This window comes from Phocoena sinus, chromosome 4 (assembly GCF_008692025.1).
Source record: "Phocoena sinus isolate mPhoSin1 chromosome 4, mPhoSin1.pri, whole genome shotgun sequence".
NCBI classification, from domain to species: domain Eukaryota; kingdom Metazoa; phylum Chordata; class Mammalia; order Artiodactyla; family Phocoenidae; genus Phocoena; species Phocoena sinus.
In genome coordinates this window covers 48,406,003-48,423,561 of record NC_045766.1, presented here as the reverse complement: position 1 = coordinate 48,423,561, position 17,559 = coordinate 48,406,003, and the positions used below count along the sequence as shown (strand labels likewise).

The following is a 17,559-nucleotide window of genomic DNA, read 5'->3' as shown; positions in this document are numbered from 1 at the left end:
ATGGAAATCAAAAGAAAGCTGGAGTAGCAATATGCATATCAGATAAAATACACTTTAAAATAAAGACTAGGGCTTCCCTGGTGGCGCAGTGGTTGAGAGTCCGCCTGCCGATGCAGGGGACATGGGTTCATGCCCCGGTCTGGGACGATCCCACATGCCGCGGAGTGGCTGGGCCCGTGAGCCATGGCCACTGAGCTTGCACGTCCAGAGCCTGTGCTCCGCAACGGGAGAGGCCACGACAGTGAGAGGCCCACGTACCACAAAAAAATAATAATAATAAAATAAAATAAAATAAGGACTATTATAAGAGACAAGGAAGGACACTATATAATGATCAAGGGATCAATCCAAGAAGATATAACAATCGTAAATATCTATTCACCCAACACAGGAGCACCTCAATACATAAGGCAAATGCTAACAGCCATAAACAGGGGAATGAACAGTAACACAATAATAGTAGGTGACTTTAACACTCCACTTACACCAATGGACAGATCATCCAAACAGAAAATAAATAAGAAAACACAAGCTTTAAATGACACATTAGACTAGATGGACTTAATTGATATTTATAGGACATTCCATCCAAAAACAACAGAATACACTTTCTTCTCAAGTGCACACGGAACATTCTCCAGGATAGATCACACCTTGGGTCACAAATCAAGCCTCTGTAAATTTAAGAAAATTGAAATTGTATCAAGCATCTTTTCCAACCACAACACTATGAGACTAGATATCAATTACAGAAAAAAAAAACTGTAAAAACTACAACACATGGAGGCTAAACAATACGCTACTAAACAACCAAGGGATCACTGAGGAAATCAAAAAATACCTAGAAACAAATGACAATGAAAATACGACGACCCAAAACCTATGGGATGCAGCAAAAACAGTTCTAAGAGGGAAGTTTATAGCAATACAATCCTACCTCAAGAAATAACTCAAATAAACAACCTAACCTGACACCGAAAGCAATTAGAGAAAGAACAAACAACCCCAAAGTCAGCAGAAGGAAAGAAATCATAAAGATCAGATCAGAAATAAATGAAAAAGAAATGAAAGAAACAATACCAAAGATCAATAAACTAAAAGCTGATTCTTTGAGAAGATAAACAAAATTGATAAAACATTTTTCCAGACTCATCAGGAAAAAAAGGGAGAAGACTCAAAGCAACAGAATTAGAAATGAAAAAGAAGTAACAACTGACACCACAGAAATACAAAGGGTCATGAGAGATTACTACAAGCAACTATATGCCAATAAAATGGACAACCTGGAAGAAATGGAGAAATTCTTAGAAAACTACAACCTTCCAAGACTGAACCAGGAGGAAATAGAAAACATGAACAGACCAATCACAAGTCTGAAATTGAAACTGAAATTGAAACTGAAATATCTTCCAACAAATAAGAGCCCAGGGCCAGATGGCTTCACAGGTGAATTCTATCAAACATTTAGAAAAGAGCTAACATCTTTCCTTCTCAAACTCTTCCAAAATATAGCAGAAGGAAAAACACTCCCAAACTCATCCTACGAGTCCACCATCACCCTGATACCAAAACCAGATGAGGATGTCACCAAAAAAAGAAAATTACAGGCCAATATCACTGATGAACATAGATGAAAAAACCCTCAACAAATACTAGCAAACAGAATCCAACAGCACATTAAAAGGATCATACACCATGATCAAGTGGGGTTTATCCCAGGAATGCAAGGATTCTTCAATATATGCAAATCAATCAATGTGACACACCACATTAACAAACTGAAGAATAAAAACGATATGATAATCTCAATAGATGCAGAACAAGCTTTTGATAAACTTCAACACACATTTATGATAAAAACTCTCCAGAAACAGGGCATAGAGGAAACCTACCTCAATATAATAAACTCCATATATGACAAACCCACAGCCAACATCATTCTCAATGGTAAAAAACTGAAAGCATTTCCTCTAAGATCAGGAACAAGACAAGGGTACCCACTCTCACCACTATTATTCAACATAGTTTGGAAGTTTTAGCCATGGCAATCAGAGAAGAAAAAGAAATAAAATGAATCCAAATTGGAAAAGAAGAAGTAAAACTGTCACTGTTTGGAGATGACATGATACTCTACATATAAAACCCTAAAGATGCCACCAGAAAACTACTAGAGCTAATCAGTGAATTTGGTAAAGTAGCAGGATACAAAATTCGTGCACAGAAATCTCTTGCATTCCTATACACTAATGATGAAAAATCTGAAAGAGAAATCAAGGAGACACTCCCATTTACCCTTGCAACAAAAAGAATAAAATACCTAGGAATAAACATACCTAGGGAGACAAAAGACCTGTATGCAGAAAACTATAAGACACTTACAAAAGAAATCAAAGATGATACAAACACATGGAAAGATATACCACGTTCTAGGATTGGAAGAATCAACATTGTGAAAGTGACTATACTACCCAAAGCAATCTACAGATTCAGTGCAATTGCTATCAAATTACCAACGGCATTTTTCACAGAACTAGAACAAAAAATTTTACAATTTGAATGGAACACAAAAGACCTCGAATAGCAAAAGCAATCTTGAAAAAAAAAAAGAAAAAAAACAGAGCTGGAGGAATCAGGCTCCCTGATTTCAGACTCTACCACAGGGCTACAGTAATCAAGACAGTATGGTACTGGCACAAAACAGAAATACAGATCAGTGGAACAAGCTAGAAAGCCCAGAGATAAACCCACACACATATGGTTACCTTATCTTTGACAAAGGAGGCTAGAATATACAATGGAGCAAAGACAGCCTCTTCAATAAGTGGAGCTGGGAAAACTGGACAGCTACATGTAAAAGAATGAAATTAGAACACTCCCTAACACCATACACAAAAATAAACTCAAAATGGATTAAAGACCTAAATGTAAGGCCAGACACTATAAAACTCTTAGAGGAAAACATAGGCAGAACACTCTTTGACATAAATCGCAGCAAGATCTTTTTTGACCCACCTCCTAGAGTAATGGGAATAAAATCAAAAATAAACAAATGGAACCTAATGAAATTTAAAAGCTTTTGCACAGCAAAGGAAACCATAAATGAGATGAAAAGACAACCCTCAGAATGGGACAAAATATTTGCAAATGAAGCAATGGACAAAGGATTAATCTCCAAAATATACAAGCAGCTCATGTAGCTCAATATCAAAAAAAACAAACAACCCAATCCAAAAATGGGCAGAAGACCTAAATAGACATTTCTCCAAGGAAGACATACAGATTGCCAACAAACACATGAAAAGCTGCTCAACGTCACTAATCATTAGAGAAATGCAAATCAAAACCACAGTGAGGTATCACCTCACACTGGTCAGAATGGCCATCATCACAAAATCTACAAACAATAAATGATGGAGAGGGTGTGGAGAAAAGGGAACCCTCTTGCACCGCTGGTGGGAATGTAAATTGATACAGCCACTATGGAAAACAGTACGGAGGTTCCTTAAAAAACTAAAAATAGAACTACCATATGATCCAGCAATCCCACTACTGGGCATATACTCTGAGGCAACTATAATTCAAAAAGATACATGTACCACAATGTTCACTGCAGCACTATTTACAATTTCCAGGACATGGAAGCAACCTAAATGTCCATCGACAGATGAATGGTAAAGAAGATATGGCACATATATACAATGGAATATTACTCAGCCATAAAAAAGAACAAAATTGAGTTATTTATAATGAGGTGGATGGACCTAGAGTCTATCATGCAGAGTGAAGTAAGTCAGAAAGAGAAAAACAAGTACCATGCTAATGCACATATATGTAATCTAAAAAAAACAGTACTGATGAACCTAGTGGCAGGGCAGGAATAAAGACGCAGACATAGAAAACAGACTTGAGGACACAGGCAGGGAAGGGCAAGCTGGGACGAAGTGAGAGAGTAGCAGTGACATATATACACTACCAAATGTAAAATGGATGCTAGTAGGAAGCTGCAGCATAGCACAGGGCGATCAGCTCGATGCTTTGTGACGATCTAGAGGGGTGGGATAGGGAGGATGGGAGGGGGGCTCATGAGGGAGGGGATATGGGGATATATGTATACATACAGCTGATTCACTTGTTGTACAACAGAAACTAACACAACCTTGTAAAGCAATTATACTGCAATAAAAGTTTTTTAAGGAGTCAAGTTGAAGAAAAAATTAGTACTAGTACATGTGCCATATGATTCAAAGTAATAATTAACACTTATATAGCTCTTGATACATATCAGCCATCATTCCAAGGACTTTACTTATGTTAACTTATTTAATCTGCACAGCCACCTGCATTTCACAGATGAGGAAACTGGGGCACTTGACTCAGGTCACACAGAATACAGCAAAGCCAAATTAGAACTCAGGTGTGTGGGTCCAGAGTCCATGATCATAACCACTATACTAAAAATGTAGTATATGAATATAAATAACATATAAATAAAGTTTGAGAAACACTGACACGGTCCACCACTTCCCCACTTCTCCCTCTCTCAACCTTACAGATAAGCAAACTGAACCTCCAAGAGGTTAAATAACATGCTCAAGGTCAACAGGACTAACAGGAAGTTATTCATAGAGCTATTACTACAATCCAGAATCTCCATGCTCAGATCTGGGGCTCCTACCTCTCCACCAGGGTGCCTCTGAACAGACCTTATTTGCTCAGAATGTTTGATATGTAGTCTGTGCAGATTAACACATAACATCAGGGGTGGCTCCATGGGTGGATGACCTGTGCAGTCACTCAGGGCTCTGCACTTGGCTTAATGCTCTGCTGCTGTCTTCTCGAATTCTTAACAAGTTTTTAACAAGAGGCTCCATGGTTTCATTTTGCACTGGGACCTACAAATTATGTAGCCAGTCCTGCATAATATCTATGTTTCTGGACAACCAGAGGAATTTTGCAAAAGTGATGAGGTGACAGGAACCCCCTGCCTATGGTTTTGTTTTTTTGTTTCTTTGATACAAAGCTAGATTTTACTTGAAAATTTTTTTAATGTTAGCATATCTAAATTCATATATGTAATTGGTTTACAGTTTTTGTTTTAATTTTTATTAGAGCATAGTTGCTTTACAATGTTGTATTAGTTTCTACTGTACAGCAAAGTGAATCAGCTATATGTATACATATATCCCCTCTTTTTTGGATTTCCATCCCATTTAGGTCACCACAGAGCACTGAGTAGAGCTCCCTGTACTATACAGTAGGTTCATTAGTTATCTACTTTATACATAGTATCAATAGTGTATATATGTCAATACCAATCTTCCAATTCATCCCACCTCCCCCTTTCCCCCTTGGTATGCATGTTTGCTCTCTACATCTGTGTCCCTATTTCTGCTTTGTAAATAAGAACATTTATGCCAACTTTTTCAGATTCCACACATATGCATTAATATACCATACTTGTTTTTCCTTCTTACTTCACTCTGAATGACAGTCTCTAGGTCCACCCACATCTCTATAAATGACCCAATTTCGTTCCTTTTTATGGCTGAGTAATATTCCATTGTATATATGTGCCGTATCTTCTTTATCCATTCATCTGTCTTTGGACATTTAGGCTGCCTCCATGTCCTGGAAATTGTAAATAGTGCTGCAGTGAACATTGTGGTACATGTATCTTTTTGAATTATAGTTGCCTCAGGGTATATGCCCAGTAGTGGGATTGCTGGATCATATGGTAGTTCTATTTTTAGTTTTTTAAGGAACCTCCGTACTGTTTTCCATAGTATCAATTTACATTCCCACCAGCGGTGCAAGAGGGTTCCCTTTTCTCCACACCCTCTCCATCATTTATTGTTTGTAGATTTTGTGATGATGGCCATTCTGACCAGTGTGAGGTGATACCTCACTGTGGTTTTGATTTGCATTTCTCTAATGATTAGTGACGTTGAGCAGCTTTTCATGTGTTTGTTGGCAATCTGTATGTCTTCCTTGGAGAAATGTCTATTTAGGTCTTCTGCCCATTTTTGGATTGGGTTGTTTATTTTTTTGATATTGAGCTACATGAGCTGCTTATATATTTGGAGATAAAACCTTTGTCCATTGCTTCATTTGCAAACATTTTGTCCCATTCTGAGGGTTGTCTTTTCATCTCTTTTATGGTTTCCTTTGCTGTGCAAAAGCTTTTAAATTTCATTAGGTCCCATTGGTTTATTTTTGTTTTTATTCCCGTTACTCTAGGAGGTGGGTCAAAAAAGATCTTGCTGCGATTTATGTCAAAGAGTGTTCTGCCTATGTTTTCCTCTAAGAGTTTTATAGTGTCTGGCCTTACATTTAGGTCTTTAATCCATTTTGAGTTTATTTTTGTGAATGGTGTTAGGGAGTGTTCTAATTTCATTCTTTTACATGTAGTTGTCCAGTTTTCCCAGCTCCACTTATTGAAGAGGCTGTCTTTGCTCCATTGTATATTCTAGCCTCCTTTGTCAAAGATAAGGTAACCATATGTGTGTGGGTTTATCTCTGGGCTTTCTAGCTTGTTCCACTGATCTATATTTCTGTTTTGTGCCAGTACCATACTGTCTTGATTACTGTAGCCCTGTAGTAGAGTCTGAAATCAGGGAGCCTGATTCCTCCAGCTCTGTTTTTTTTCTTTTTTTCCTCAAGATTGCTTTTGCTATTTGAGGTCTTTTGTGTTTCCATTCAAATTGTAAAAATTTTTGTTCTAGTTCTGTGAAAAATGCCGTTGGTAATTTGATAGTAATTGCATTGAATCCGTAGATTGCTTTGGGTACTACAGTCACTTTCACAATGTTGATTCTTCCAATCCTAGAACATGGTATATCTCTCCATCTGTTTGTGTCATCTTTGATTTCTTTCATCAGTATCATAGTTTTCTGCATACAGGTCTTTTGCTTCCTTAGGTAGGTTTATTCCTAGGTATTTTATTCTTTTGTTGCAGTGGTAAATAGGATTGTTTCCTTAATTTCTCTTTCTGAATTTTCATTTTTAATGTATAGGAGTGCAAGAGATTTCTGTGTATTAATTTTGTATCCTGTGAGTTTACTAAGTTCATTGATTAGCTCTAGTAGTTTTCTGGTGGCATCTTTAGGATTTTCTATGTATAGTATAACGTCATCTGCAAACAGTGACAGTTTTACTTCTTCTTTGCCAGTTTGGATTCCTTTTATTTCTTTTTCTTCTTTGACTGCCATGGCTAGGACTTCTAAAACTATGGTGAATAATAGTGGTGAGAGTGGATATCCTTGTCTTCTTCCTGATCTTAGAGGAAATGCTTTCAGTTTTTCACCATTGAGAGTAATGTTTGCTGTGGGTTCGTCATACGTGGCCTATATTATGTTGAGGTAGGTTCCCTCTATGCCCACTTTCTGGAGAGTTTTTATCATAAATTGGTGTTGAATTTTATCAAAAGCTTGTTCTGCATCTATTGAGATGATCTTATGGCTTTTATTCTTCAATTTGTTAATATGGTGTATCACATCTATTGATTTGCCTATATTGCCTTTGGAGTCAGACAGCCCCAAGTTCACTCACAGCTCTGCCACTTCCTTGTGACCTTGGGAAGTTCACTTAACTCCTTTGGGCCTCAGTTTTCTCATCTGTAAAAATGCAGATAATTCTTTTAGCCTTGATCTAGTTGCTGTTTGGGGCTTAAATAAGAAAATATCAGAGAAAGCAGTAAGAAATATTGTTTTGCTGCCTTTCTTTTAAAAAGCTAGAATGATTCATTGTCTCCCAGACTAGCTATCACATGCCAAAGTACAACATGAACCTGTTCTGATTCAGGCTGCCTTCCCAGTTATCAGGCAGAAGAAAACTCCCAGAGAACCTTCTGTAATCTTGCCGATAGCACAAACTTCAAACTAGCTCCAGGAACTGATACTCCTTGGCATGGGAGGATGCCACCCTGCAGCTTGGGCTGCGCAGACAGAGGACAATGAAGTCTGCAGTTTAAGAAGCACCCAACTGCTAGCTATTAACTGCTTTGGTATCATGATCTTTGAAGGCTGGAATATAAGTAAGTTTCGCCTAGAACAATGATTCTCAACCTTGACTACACAACAGAATCGTGAGAGTTGCTTCTGAAACATTCTATGACCAGGATCCTCTCACAGAGATGTTCTGATTCAATTGGTCTGGTATGGCCAACTATTGGGTATTTTTAAAACTCTCTTAGGTAATTTTAATGTGCAGCCAGGTTTACAATGATCTAGAACAGTGGTTCTCAAAGTGTGGTCCCAGACCAGCAGCATCAATATTATGTGGAAACTAGTTAGAAATGCAATTTCAGAGCCCATCCCAGACCTACAGATAGAATCAGAATCTCTGAGGGCAATTTAGATTTTAACAAGCCCCCCAGGTAATTCTGATGCATGCTCAAATTTGAGAGCCACTGATCTAGAGAGAAGAATAAGAAGGTATTAGCAAGAAGGGCAGATAATTTAATTACAAAACTCCCTATTTTGGGATATATAAAATATATCCATACCACAACCCCAAATTGGCTTGTAAAATTTTTAACTATCTTGTAGAATAAATATCCTATCTTGTAGGATAAATATCCTATCTCTAAACATCTGAGCCTCCAAAATTTCAGATTATTCTTCTTAATCTCTCTATTCATAATATAAGTTTCCTGGGGAGAACAGTAGAGAGCTTTCTAAATGGAGCTTCTTATGGAACTTCTGATACTTTTTTAAAAGATTTACATGGTTAGGCTGAGTCATAACTTGATAATCTTCTTAAACACATTTTTTTTACCCAAATTTCTCTAAATGAATCTTAATTACAGCATTTTTGTAACAATGTTTTGCTAAGCTTTTGAGAGCACAACTCACAGCGAGAAACGAGGCACGGTCCTAACTAGACAGCACTTGTTTATTTTCCTTTTGACAAGAGAAATAACACAAATAGCAAATGTTTAATAATCCCCAACAAAATGACCACAAAGCGGCTTTCATCTACCTTTTCTCTTCGATGATGCAGTTTTGTAAAGGAATACCTCAGGGGTTGGGCAGGGGCTCAGGGAATATGAAACTAGGAGGGACCAGTAAGAACACTATACAATGGTATTTTCCAGGCATGTGTCAGGTCTACTGGTCCCTGTGGACCTTTACTGTAAATGAATCATCTGTTAGACCAGCTGTGGGCGCCCTTACTCTGGAGTCTGTCAAGTTTTCATCTGGAATTTTTTCAGTCCCTCTGAGGAAAACAAATTACCGTCTATAGCTTTAGAGAACAGATAGGACTTGTGATTTGCGCAATGGCCCTCATAAATCATGTACTAAACCACCACTATCCCAAAGAGAAGGCATACTTTACGGTCTTCGCCTGGGCTCTCATCTGAAATCCTATTGGAAACTGACCCAAAGCAGCCACTGTGATGAAGGGAAGAGGAGGGAGAGAAGGGGGCCATGAATTCGACCTGACAGGGCACCAAGATAAACAAATTCCTGATGATATGTCCCATAAATAAGTTTGAAATTCTCCTTGAAGGAAACAAGAAAACAACTCGCAGCTTCAACATCAAAATCATGCTCAGAAGAGCAAGAAAAATCACAGAGGCCAGAGTGAGGACGGCCACAGGGCCAGGGTGATTCCAAGAGGGAGGGAGGGAGGAGGTGAATTGTTCAGCAGCTGACGCTGCCTGCTGGCAGAGATGCTGGGATACACAGGGAGACACCTGGCTGAGAATGAAGGGAGAGGAGACCATGGCAGTGGAAGGCCCTGGAGCGGGTGTGTGCCGTGCACCCTTAACAGACAGCGCTGTGAAAGAGTGGGTGATGGGCTTCTTTCCCTCAGCACTACATTTGTGAGATTCATCCGACTTGTGCTTCTAGTTTTAGTTTGTTCATTCTCCTTGCTGTCTAGCATTCCACTGTGTTGATATACCACAATGTATTTATCCATCCTGGTGTCCATGGATATTTAGCATGTTTCCAGTCAGGGCCATTAGGAGCAGAGCTGCTACGAACATTCTTGTACATGTTTTCAGTGGACACACAGACACATTTCCCTTGGGCTTCTGTTGAGTTAGAGGTGGAACTGCTGGCTTGGATTACTGGGCTTCTTAATATGTCTTTAGACAAGATTGCATTCTGTCTCACAGCCATTATATTCAACAACATGAGGGTCTCCAGCTCCATTTTGCAGGTGGGAAACTGAGGCATAAAGAATGTGACTTTACACTAGATCAGCTGCAGGGCCAGAAGAGAAGCTCCCCTGGTCCCCATTCCATCCTGAGCTTGCTCTTCCTGGCCACACCATGTTAAACAAACCTTACTGTTATTACAATCAACAGGGCTTGTATTTAAAAAATAACCAGCGAAGTGGGAGCTGGTGGGGACTGTGCTGGATGGGAGGCCACCTTCTCATTACCATCTTCATTTCTGCATTGGCAAGTGTCTGTTTTGGAAAGTTGATCCCAGAGTAGTAAAAATAAAAAAGCCTCCGGGCATAACAAAGCGCCTCATTACCTTCAGCGCGCAGGGCTTCCTGCTGGAAAACGTGCCCCAGGAAGAGGCTGTTCCACCCAGCCTGAGGTCAGGTGGCCCGCCTCTTTTGGCCCTGAGCGTGGAGCCATGTTCAGAGGACAGGCAGCTCCTGGGGGACCCCAGAGGTCAGGGACCTTCTTCATAACCTGAGCTTGTTCCTGCAGGATTGGAAATCTGTCTAGACCCAGGTCACCCGGGCTCTTTTCAGCATTGAGCTTTTGTTCTGGATTTCTCCCATATGATTCAGAGGACCCCCTACCCCTACCCCCTCACTTGTAGGTTTGAGGTCATTTGCTTAATTTGCACAGGATGGACCGAGACAAGTGGAGTAAGTAGGTGTTTCACCAGCTGACACTGAGGTGCCCTGATCTCGTGAAGGCAACCCAACATCCCGAAAAGCTCTCTGGAAGCCCCTGGGTAGGATGGGAGCGGCCCTCCATTTAGACTCAAGAGATGTGAGTTCTGGTGCCATTTCAATCCCTGCATATTGCTCACTTCTTAACTTCTCTGGGATGATGGACGAGGAAGTGTGTTTGTATAAAGGGCCTTCTGATCACAAGGTATTGTTACATAAAGAAAGCCCGTTCAATTGCTGAAGGCATGATTCTTCGTCTTGTCTAGCCCGAACCTCTCAGGCTAGACAAGATGAAGACAATATGGCAGGCGTATTCTCCACCCGGGAACTTCTGTCCAGAAAAGAAGCCAGAGCCTCCCTTTGAATATGTCCCTTCAGCGCAAAAAGCCTCTCACGGGACTCATTGCCATTACTGGGTGCCCAGTACAGCCGTGTCTGCTGTTAAAATACTGAAACACGTCTGTGCCTGCTGCTAACTAGTCACTGCCTTGAGCGGCCACTCCCCTCCACGATCCAGCAACTAAAACAATAACTCCAGCCCAGCAGGGGGGCCTCCAAGACCCTGCTGCAACACAAAAGCTGATTCCCTTCTGATTTTTAACATCACGCCTGCCTTTCATTCATTCAGGTATCAGATGTATAACTACAAAGCAGTGGATCTAAGTTTTTATGGAACTGGAGAATTAAGTACCCAAATAGAATAAGTAATATTAATTATCAATCAGCCATCTTATTCTTGAGGCTTGGTTCCAAATGACTTCTGGCTTATGCTAAAAGCAAATCTACTTTCAAAAGATAAAACTTTGCCATCTGTAAGGGTTTACAAAAGAGTAAACCCAATCCCAGTGACAACCTAAATGACAGAACCCAAAAACTATTTCAAGCAATGATAGCATCATTGAAATAAGCGTATAGCTTCAATAAGTGAAGAGTTTATCCAAACATAATAATTTGGGGAAATTTTAATGCTGCTGGATATCAGATGATATTAAGGAATTTTTAAAATAAATTTCTTTTTTTTTAATAAATTTATTTCTTTATGTATTTTTGGCTACATTGGGTCTTTGTCACTGCACGCGGGCTTTCTTTTTAGTTGTGGCGAGCGGGGGCTACTCTTTGCTGCGGTGCACGGGCTTCACATTGTGGTGGCTTCTCGTTGCAGAGCATGGGCTCTAGGCACACGGGCTTCAGTAGTTGTGGCGTGAGGGCTTCAGTAGCTGTGGCTCGCGGGCTCTAGAGCACGGGCTCAGTAGCTGTGGCGCATGTGCTTAGTTGCTCCACAGCGTGTGGGATCTTCCCAGACCAGGGCCCCGTGTCCCCTGAATTGGTAGGCAGATTCTCAACCACTGCACCACCAGGGAAGCTCCATATTAAGGAATTATTATCAGTTTTTAGATGTGATAATGATACTAAGTTAAGGTTTTTAAAGGAGTCTATTTTACAGATACATACTGAAACATTTACAGATGAAACAGGATGAAAGGGATTTGTTTCAAAATAATCTAAAGACAAAGTGGTAGGGGGGAGGGAGCGGGCTAGCAATGAATACATAGGCTTTTTTATACTATTCTCTCCACTTCTGTATGTTTTAAATTCTTCAAAAGTAAAGTTCAGCAAAATAGCTTCCAATTAGTCTATACCTCCCAGCCACCCCTGGTAGGTGGGAGAAATAACAATTGAAAGCAGCCTGGATTATGACATGGAGGACCCGGAAGGATCCACAGTCTGAACACTACCTAAACACTGACTGTGTAGCTGTGGAAAGTCCTGTATCTCGCCTTGTGCCGCAGTTTCCAGCCTGTGAAACGCACATAACTTTAACCTACACACACACACACACACACACACACACACACACACACACACACGCACACACACACCCCATTCTGAAACAGGCCAGGAGGAGTCTAAACAAGACAACATTTGTAAAACATTTTGCGTTCCTTGGGAGAAAGGTGTGACATAAAGGATGCATCACTGTAGGACCTCAGCACCCAGAGGGGTTGTGTGAAGCTTTGTTCAGATGATTCAGGATTCCCAGAAGCTCCCCACAGATTTTTGAGAAACGACCTCATGCTTCCTTCTCTAGGCCAACTGAAAAAAGGAGCAGAAACAAAACACCCTGCTTCTACACAGGAGGCTTTTAGCAGCTCTGTTTACTCCTCCAACACAAAGCCCTTGTTTATGTGTGACAGATGGTAATACATGTTTCTCTCTTCTCTCCGCCCCCGCTCATTTGTTCCCCTCTGTTCCTTTGTCCCCCTCCATTCTTCCTTTTCTCCAGTCCTTCTCTGCCTCACACCACTTTTCCTGAACTGATTCAAGGGCCAGGGAGAAGGATAAAGGCAGACAGAACGCCAAGCCCTAGGAGAACGCACGTGCCCAAGCCGGCTGTTCATGCTGTCAGGCCGATACACACAGTCGATTCTTGGTTCACAGCACTCATATTTGAAATGTATTTTTGAAGACAGAGTGACACACCTTTGAAACTGTAGGGGGCTCAGAGCAAACATTAGAAGGCCCATAAATATTTATGTGGTAGGTTTCCATGGATTGCTTTCCCAAAGTAATCACAGTCGACACATTTGCGTACAGACACACACACACTCTCACACACACACACACACACACACACACACACACACTCTCTCTCTCTCTCTCTCTCTCTCTCTCTCTCTCTCTCTCTCTCTCATGTTCCTTCCAGGCCCAGCCACTCCCCAGATAGAACCTAACTTGTACCAAATATTTTTGCGCTAGGCACAGTCTATAACGCAGCAGTGGAGGGGGTGTGAAGGGGTGAATAAGCTAGAGCCTTCTCTCTATCCTCATGGAATGCTACTGCTGTGACTCAGTCTTTCCCAGCCTCCATTTCTTCACCTGTAAAATGAAGGTATTCAAATAGGTAAATGACATAGACTCTCTTCCAGCTCTAAATATCTATGATCCTATGAGTAATCACACCAAGGCTCCCAGAGAATTCCCATAAACCGATCTACCTGACACCCCAATACTTGGTGGGGACAGGGGAAGGTTTGTCAGAATAGATGTCAAACCAGTGCTCGAATGATGACCCCTATAGTACAGAAGAGAGAAGCTAGGGGCAAAGGGGGAAGAAAAAATGGTATTAAGTTTAGTAGGGAAATAACATGCTTATAAATAGGATCCGAGAAGGGGATCAAAGAGGAAAGAATTGATGGAATAGATACCAAGCTGAAGGAGAAGACAAGCTTTGGCACCTGCCTGTATGTCTAAGGGAAAAGGTAGCAAGAAAAAAAAATTGGGCATAAGGAGGTGTGTGCCTGACGATAAACCTAGTCTCCTGAAACAAACATGCTTCCAACAGAGGCATTCTCCAAGCAGCAGCATGCTGGCCCTTCTAGGAGAGGCCTGTTTGGTGCCTTGTTCTACACAAGGATAATAACTATCCCCCATGGCCACACCCACCCCCAGACAAGAAAGAGTAAAAGATCCATGCTCAGAAAAAATGAAGTCGCTATTTCAGAATAGCTACATCTGCAAATGATTCACTCCAGGATTTATTACCAATTAGGACTATAAATCTCTGCTTACTTTGGCTCCTGGAAAGTTGATTTCACTGGGGGATGGCGGGGGGAAATCCAAGCTTAAAAAGACACACTGCAAATTCAAAAGGAAGCAGGATACCTCAAGCACCAGAGCGGAAAGCAGGCCTCACCTTGTGGTTCTAAGCAAACAGCCCAGCAGATGCCCACAGGGTTAGCAAAGTCAAAGAGGCTAGTGCCACCGAGAAGAGGGCGTTGGGGCCTGGAAAGAGGGTGCATAACCGAGGGGCCCCCAGCGGCCAGGCCACAAAATGGCCAAAGTTGGCAGTGAAGCACGCACACCAGGAGTTGTTTTTTTGTTTGTTTTCTGGCCATGCCACGCAGTTTGTGGGATCTTAGTTCCCTGACCAGGGATCGAACCCGGGCCCATGACAGTGAAAGTGACAAGTCCTAACCACTGGACCACCAGGGAATTCCCACATCACGAGCTTTAATGTTCCTGATCTCAGCGGTTCTCAGCCTTAGCTGACCACTGGAATCACCTGGGAAGCTTTAAAAACACCTATGCTTGGGTCACACTGCAGACCAATTAAATCAGAATCTCTATAGAGGATGAGGCTCAGGTATCAGGATTATGCAAAAACTCCCCAGGTGACCCTCCAGGTGCAGCCAGGGTTGCGAACCACTGCTTATCTCGTTTCCGCCTCACAGCAACCCCAAGGTATAGGTACAGTACTCTCATGGTTTCCTAGAAGAGAAAGCTGAGGCACAAAGAGGCTCAGTAACTGGTCCAGGGTTACACAGCTAATAGTGATAGAGGCATGATTTGAACCCAGACCTCGCACTCTTAACCGTCATGCCCCATGGCCTCCAAGGCTACGGTTCTCAGCGTTCCAGGCCCTGAGCCTTCATGGGCTTTTCAAGGTAGAAAATGGGGTCTCTCAAGCTATTTTCATATATCTTTTCCTAGAAATTCTAATAGAAATGAAACATTAGCCCATATTAATGCTACGTATTAACTAGGAAGGCAGGTTTCTTTCCTCCGCTTGGAATGAGAAGGTTGCACTGGACACTGCATGCGTATCAGGAGTTCTCATTCATTCCTTCAACAAACATTAAGTGCCAGTTTTCTGCAGAGTCTATAAAACAGAAGCACCCCGTGCAGATAAACACACAACAGATACCCTAAGGGCCGAAACAGTGGCATGCACTAGACACTGTGAGAGTCCACAGATGAAAGTGGACAGCTGAGTGGCAGTAATGTATCATGACTTTGGTGAGTGAAAAATGGCAAAGTAAATCGTAGGATCATATATGCATGTTGCTACGTGGTGAAATAAAAGATGGAGTCCCTAAGTGCAGGTATGAGATAATAAGATGCTATGAGAAGGTTGGGAATACACTGCTTGTGATCCATAACTATTTAATCCAGAGTAGAAAATGCAAATTCCTGGTGAGCACCTACATGAGTACAGTGAGCTACGTGTCAACAGGGGAGGGGGGGACTGAGGTGACCTCAAGAGCCCATACCCTAACTAAACAGGCAGCCAGTTCTCACCTCCAGCCAAACGTTTCCATATCGGAATGTGGGTACAGTGCTGTCAGTCCTTCTGACATTTTTAGGGGAAGCTGTAAATATGGGTTGCTTAATGCAAGATCTCCCAATTTTTAAACAGCATCTAATTCGAGTCTTTTCAGTACACTGTATAGACCAAAGAAAACACATCCAGCACCAGCTCTGCTTTCACGATTGAGAGTGAGCTCCCTGCTTGACCCATAGATCCCAAAGCAACTGCTTATCCCACTTGTGCTTCCCCCCACCTCCCACCTACAGGTATGCTCATTTATTTTGGATACGGCATCTGGAACAGCACCCTGGAAATCAGTGCCCGAGAAGAAGCCCTGCACCAAAGCACATACCAGCGTTACGACGTGGACGACCCCTTCTCGGTGGAAGAAGGTTTCTCCTACGCCACAGAGGGCGAGAGCCAGGAGAACTGGGGCGGGCCTGCCGAAGACAAAGGCTTCTATTACCAGCAGATGTCAGATGCACAGGCAAACACCCAGACGAGCAGCAAGGCGAAGAGCAAAAGCAAACACAAACAGAACTCAGAGGCCCTGATTGCCAATGATGAGTTAGATTACTCTCCAGAGTAGGAGCAAACACACAAGAAATGTGTAGAAATGGTGGTGATTTATTTTCAGTAACTTAACCTGTGGGCTAGAAGGTGGAAACGTCTTTGGCTCTCATTGCAAAAACCCAGCCTTCCCCAAAGTCAGTCCCCAGTCATAGCCTGTCATTCGCCACTTCTGCTCTTCAGGATGGTTCTGTTGAAGGGCTTAACCTAGGTCCCATAGCTGGTCCCCTTGTAAGAAACAAAAACAAAAAAGCTAAACAAAAGCTACAAGAAGTTCTACCTTAGGTGCAACCATCAGAGCTGATGGCAGCAAATGTTTCCCAGGCCTTCGGTTTGCTGGTTGAATCTTTTCGCTTCTTACTAAGGCCCCAAGAAGCAGGGAGTAAACTTCTTGGACCACACTGAGGCTGCAGCTCCTCCTGGAGATGTGCCAAAGCAGGCAGGGGTGGGCACAAGGCAGCATTTCAACCACCTGAGACCACAAGGGCAAAGCTCTGTTTCAGCGTGCTGGGCTGAGAGCTGCTCCCTGAGGCCAGGTGGCACATGGCACTTCCTCAGCAAGCCACATTTTGCCCTGAAATCTCACAAAAACAAATTCATGGAGATGCATGCCTCTTGTCCTTCGCCAAGGTTCTCACAATCTCCCAACTAGAACTTTAGGACACAGCAAAGGTCAGGGACTCTGAGACCATGACCCCAAAGATTTCAGACGCACCATAAAGCGGTCATGCAGACCCAATAATATGGTGAGAAGCACCATCAAAGCTCTACTTAAATGCCCAGAAAAAAAAAAAAAACTGAATAACCATCTCTTGCAGTGAAAGCCAGAAGGGCATTGGCAAAAATTAACTCTCTGTCATGCCTTCTCTTATACCAGACTCTAAGCTCCTGGTGATATGATGAAAGAGGGCAAAGTAGGAGCATGATTTCATGGCACTAGTATGCCTTGAAGAAGTAGGCTGTTTGTCTTATGATCAGATAAAAAAGCTTTACAAGGCGAAGTGACCCAGCCACTGAGATCACATTGCAAACTCTAC

General features: G+C 41.9%; 1 protein-coding gene across 1 annotated transcript in view; it reads left to right on the top strand.

The window, feature by feature from the left end:
• SLC7A14 (solute carrier family 7 member 14) overlaps nt 1–16,757 on the top strand; it is a 120,162-nt gene extending 103,405 nt beyond the window's left edge. Inside the window, exon 8 of the mRNA XM_032630792.1 lies at nt 16,219–16,757. Coding sequence (XP_032486683.1) covers nt 16,219–16,541 — 323 coding nt within the window. The 3' untranslated portion in view covers nt 16,542–16,757. The remainder of the gene's footprint in view (nt 1–16,218) is intronic.
• The last annotated feature ends 802 nt before the right edge of the window (nt 16,758–17,559 follow it).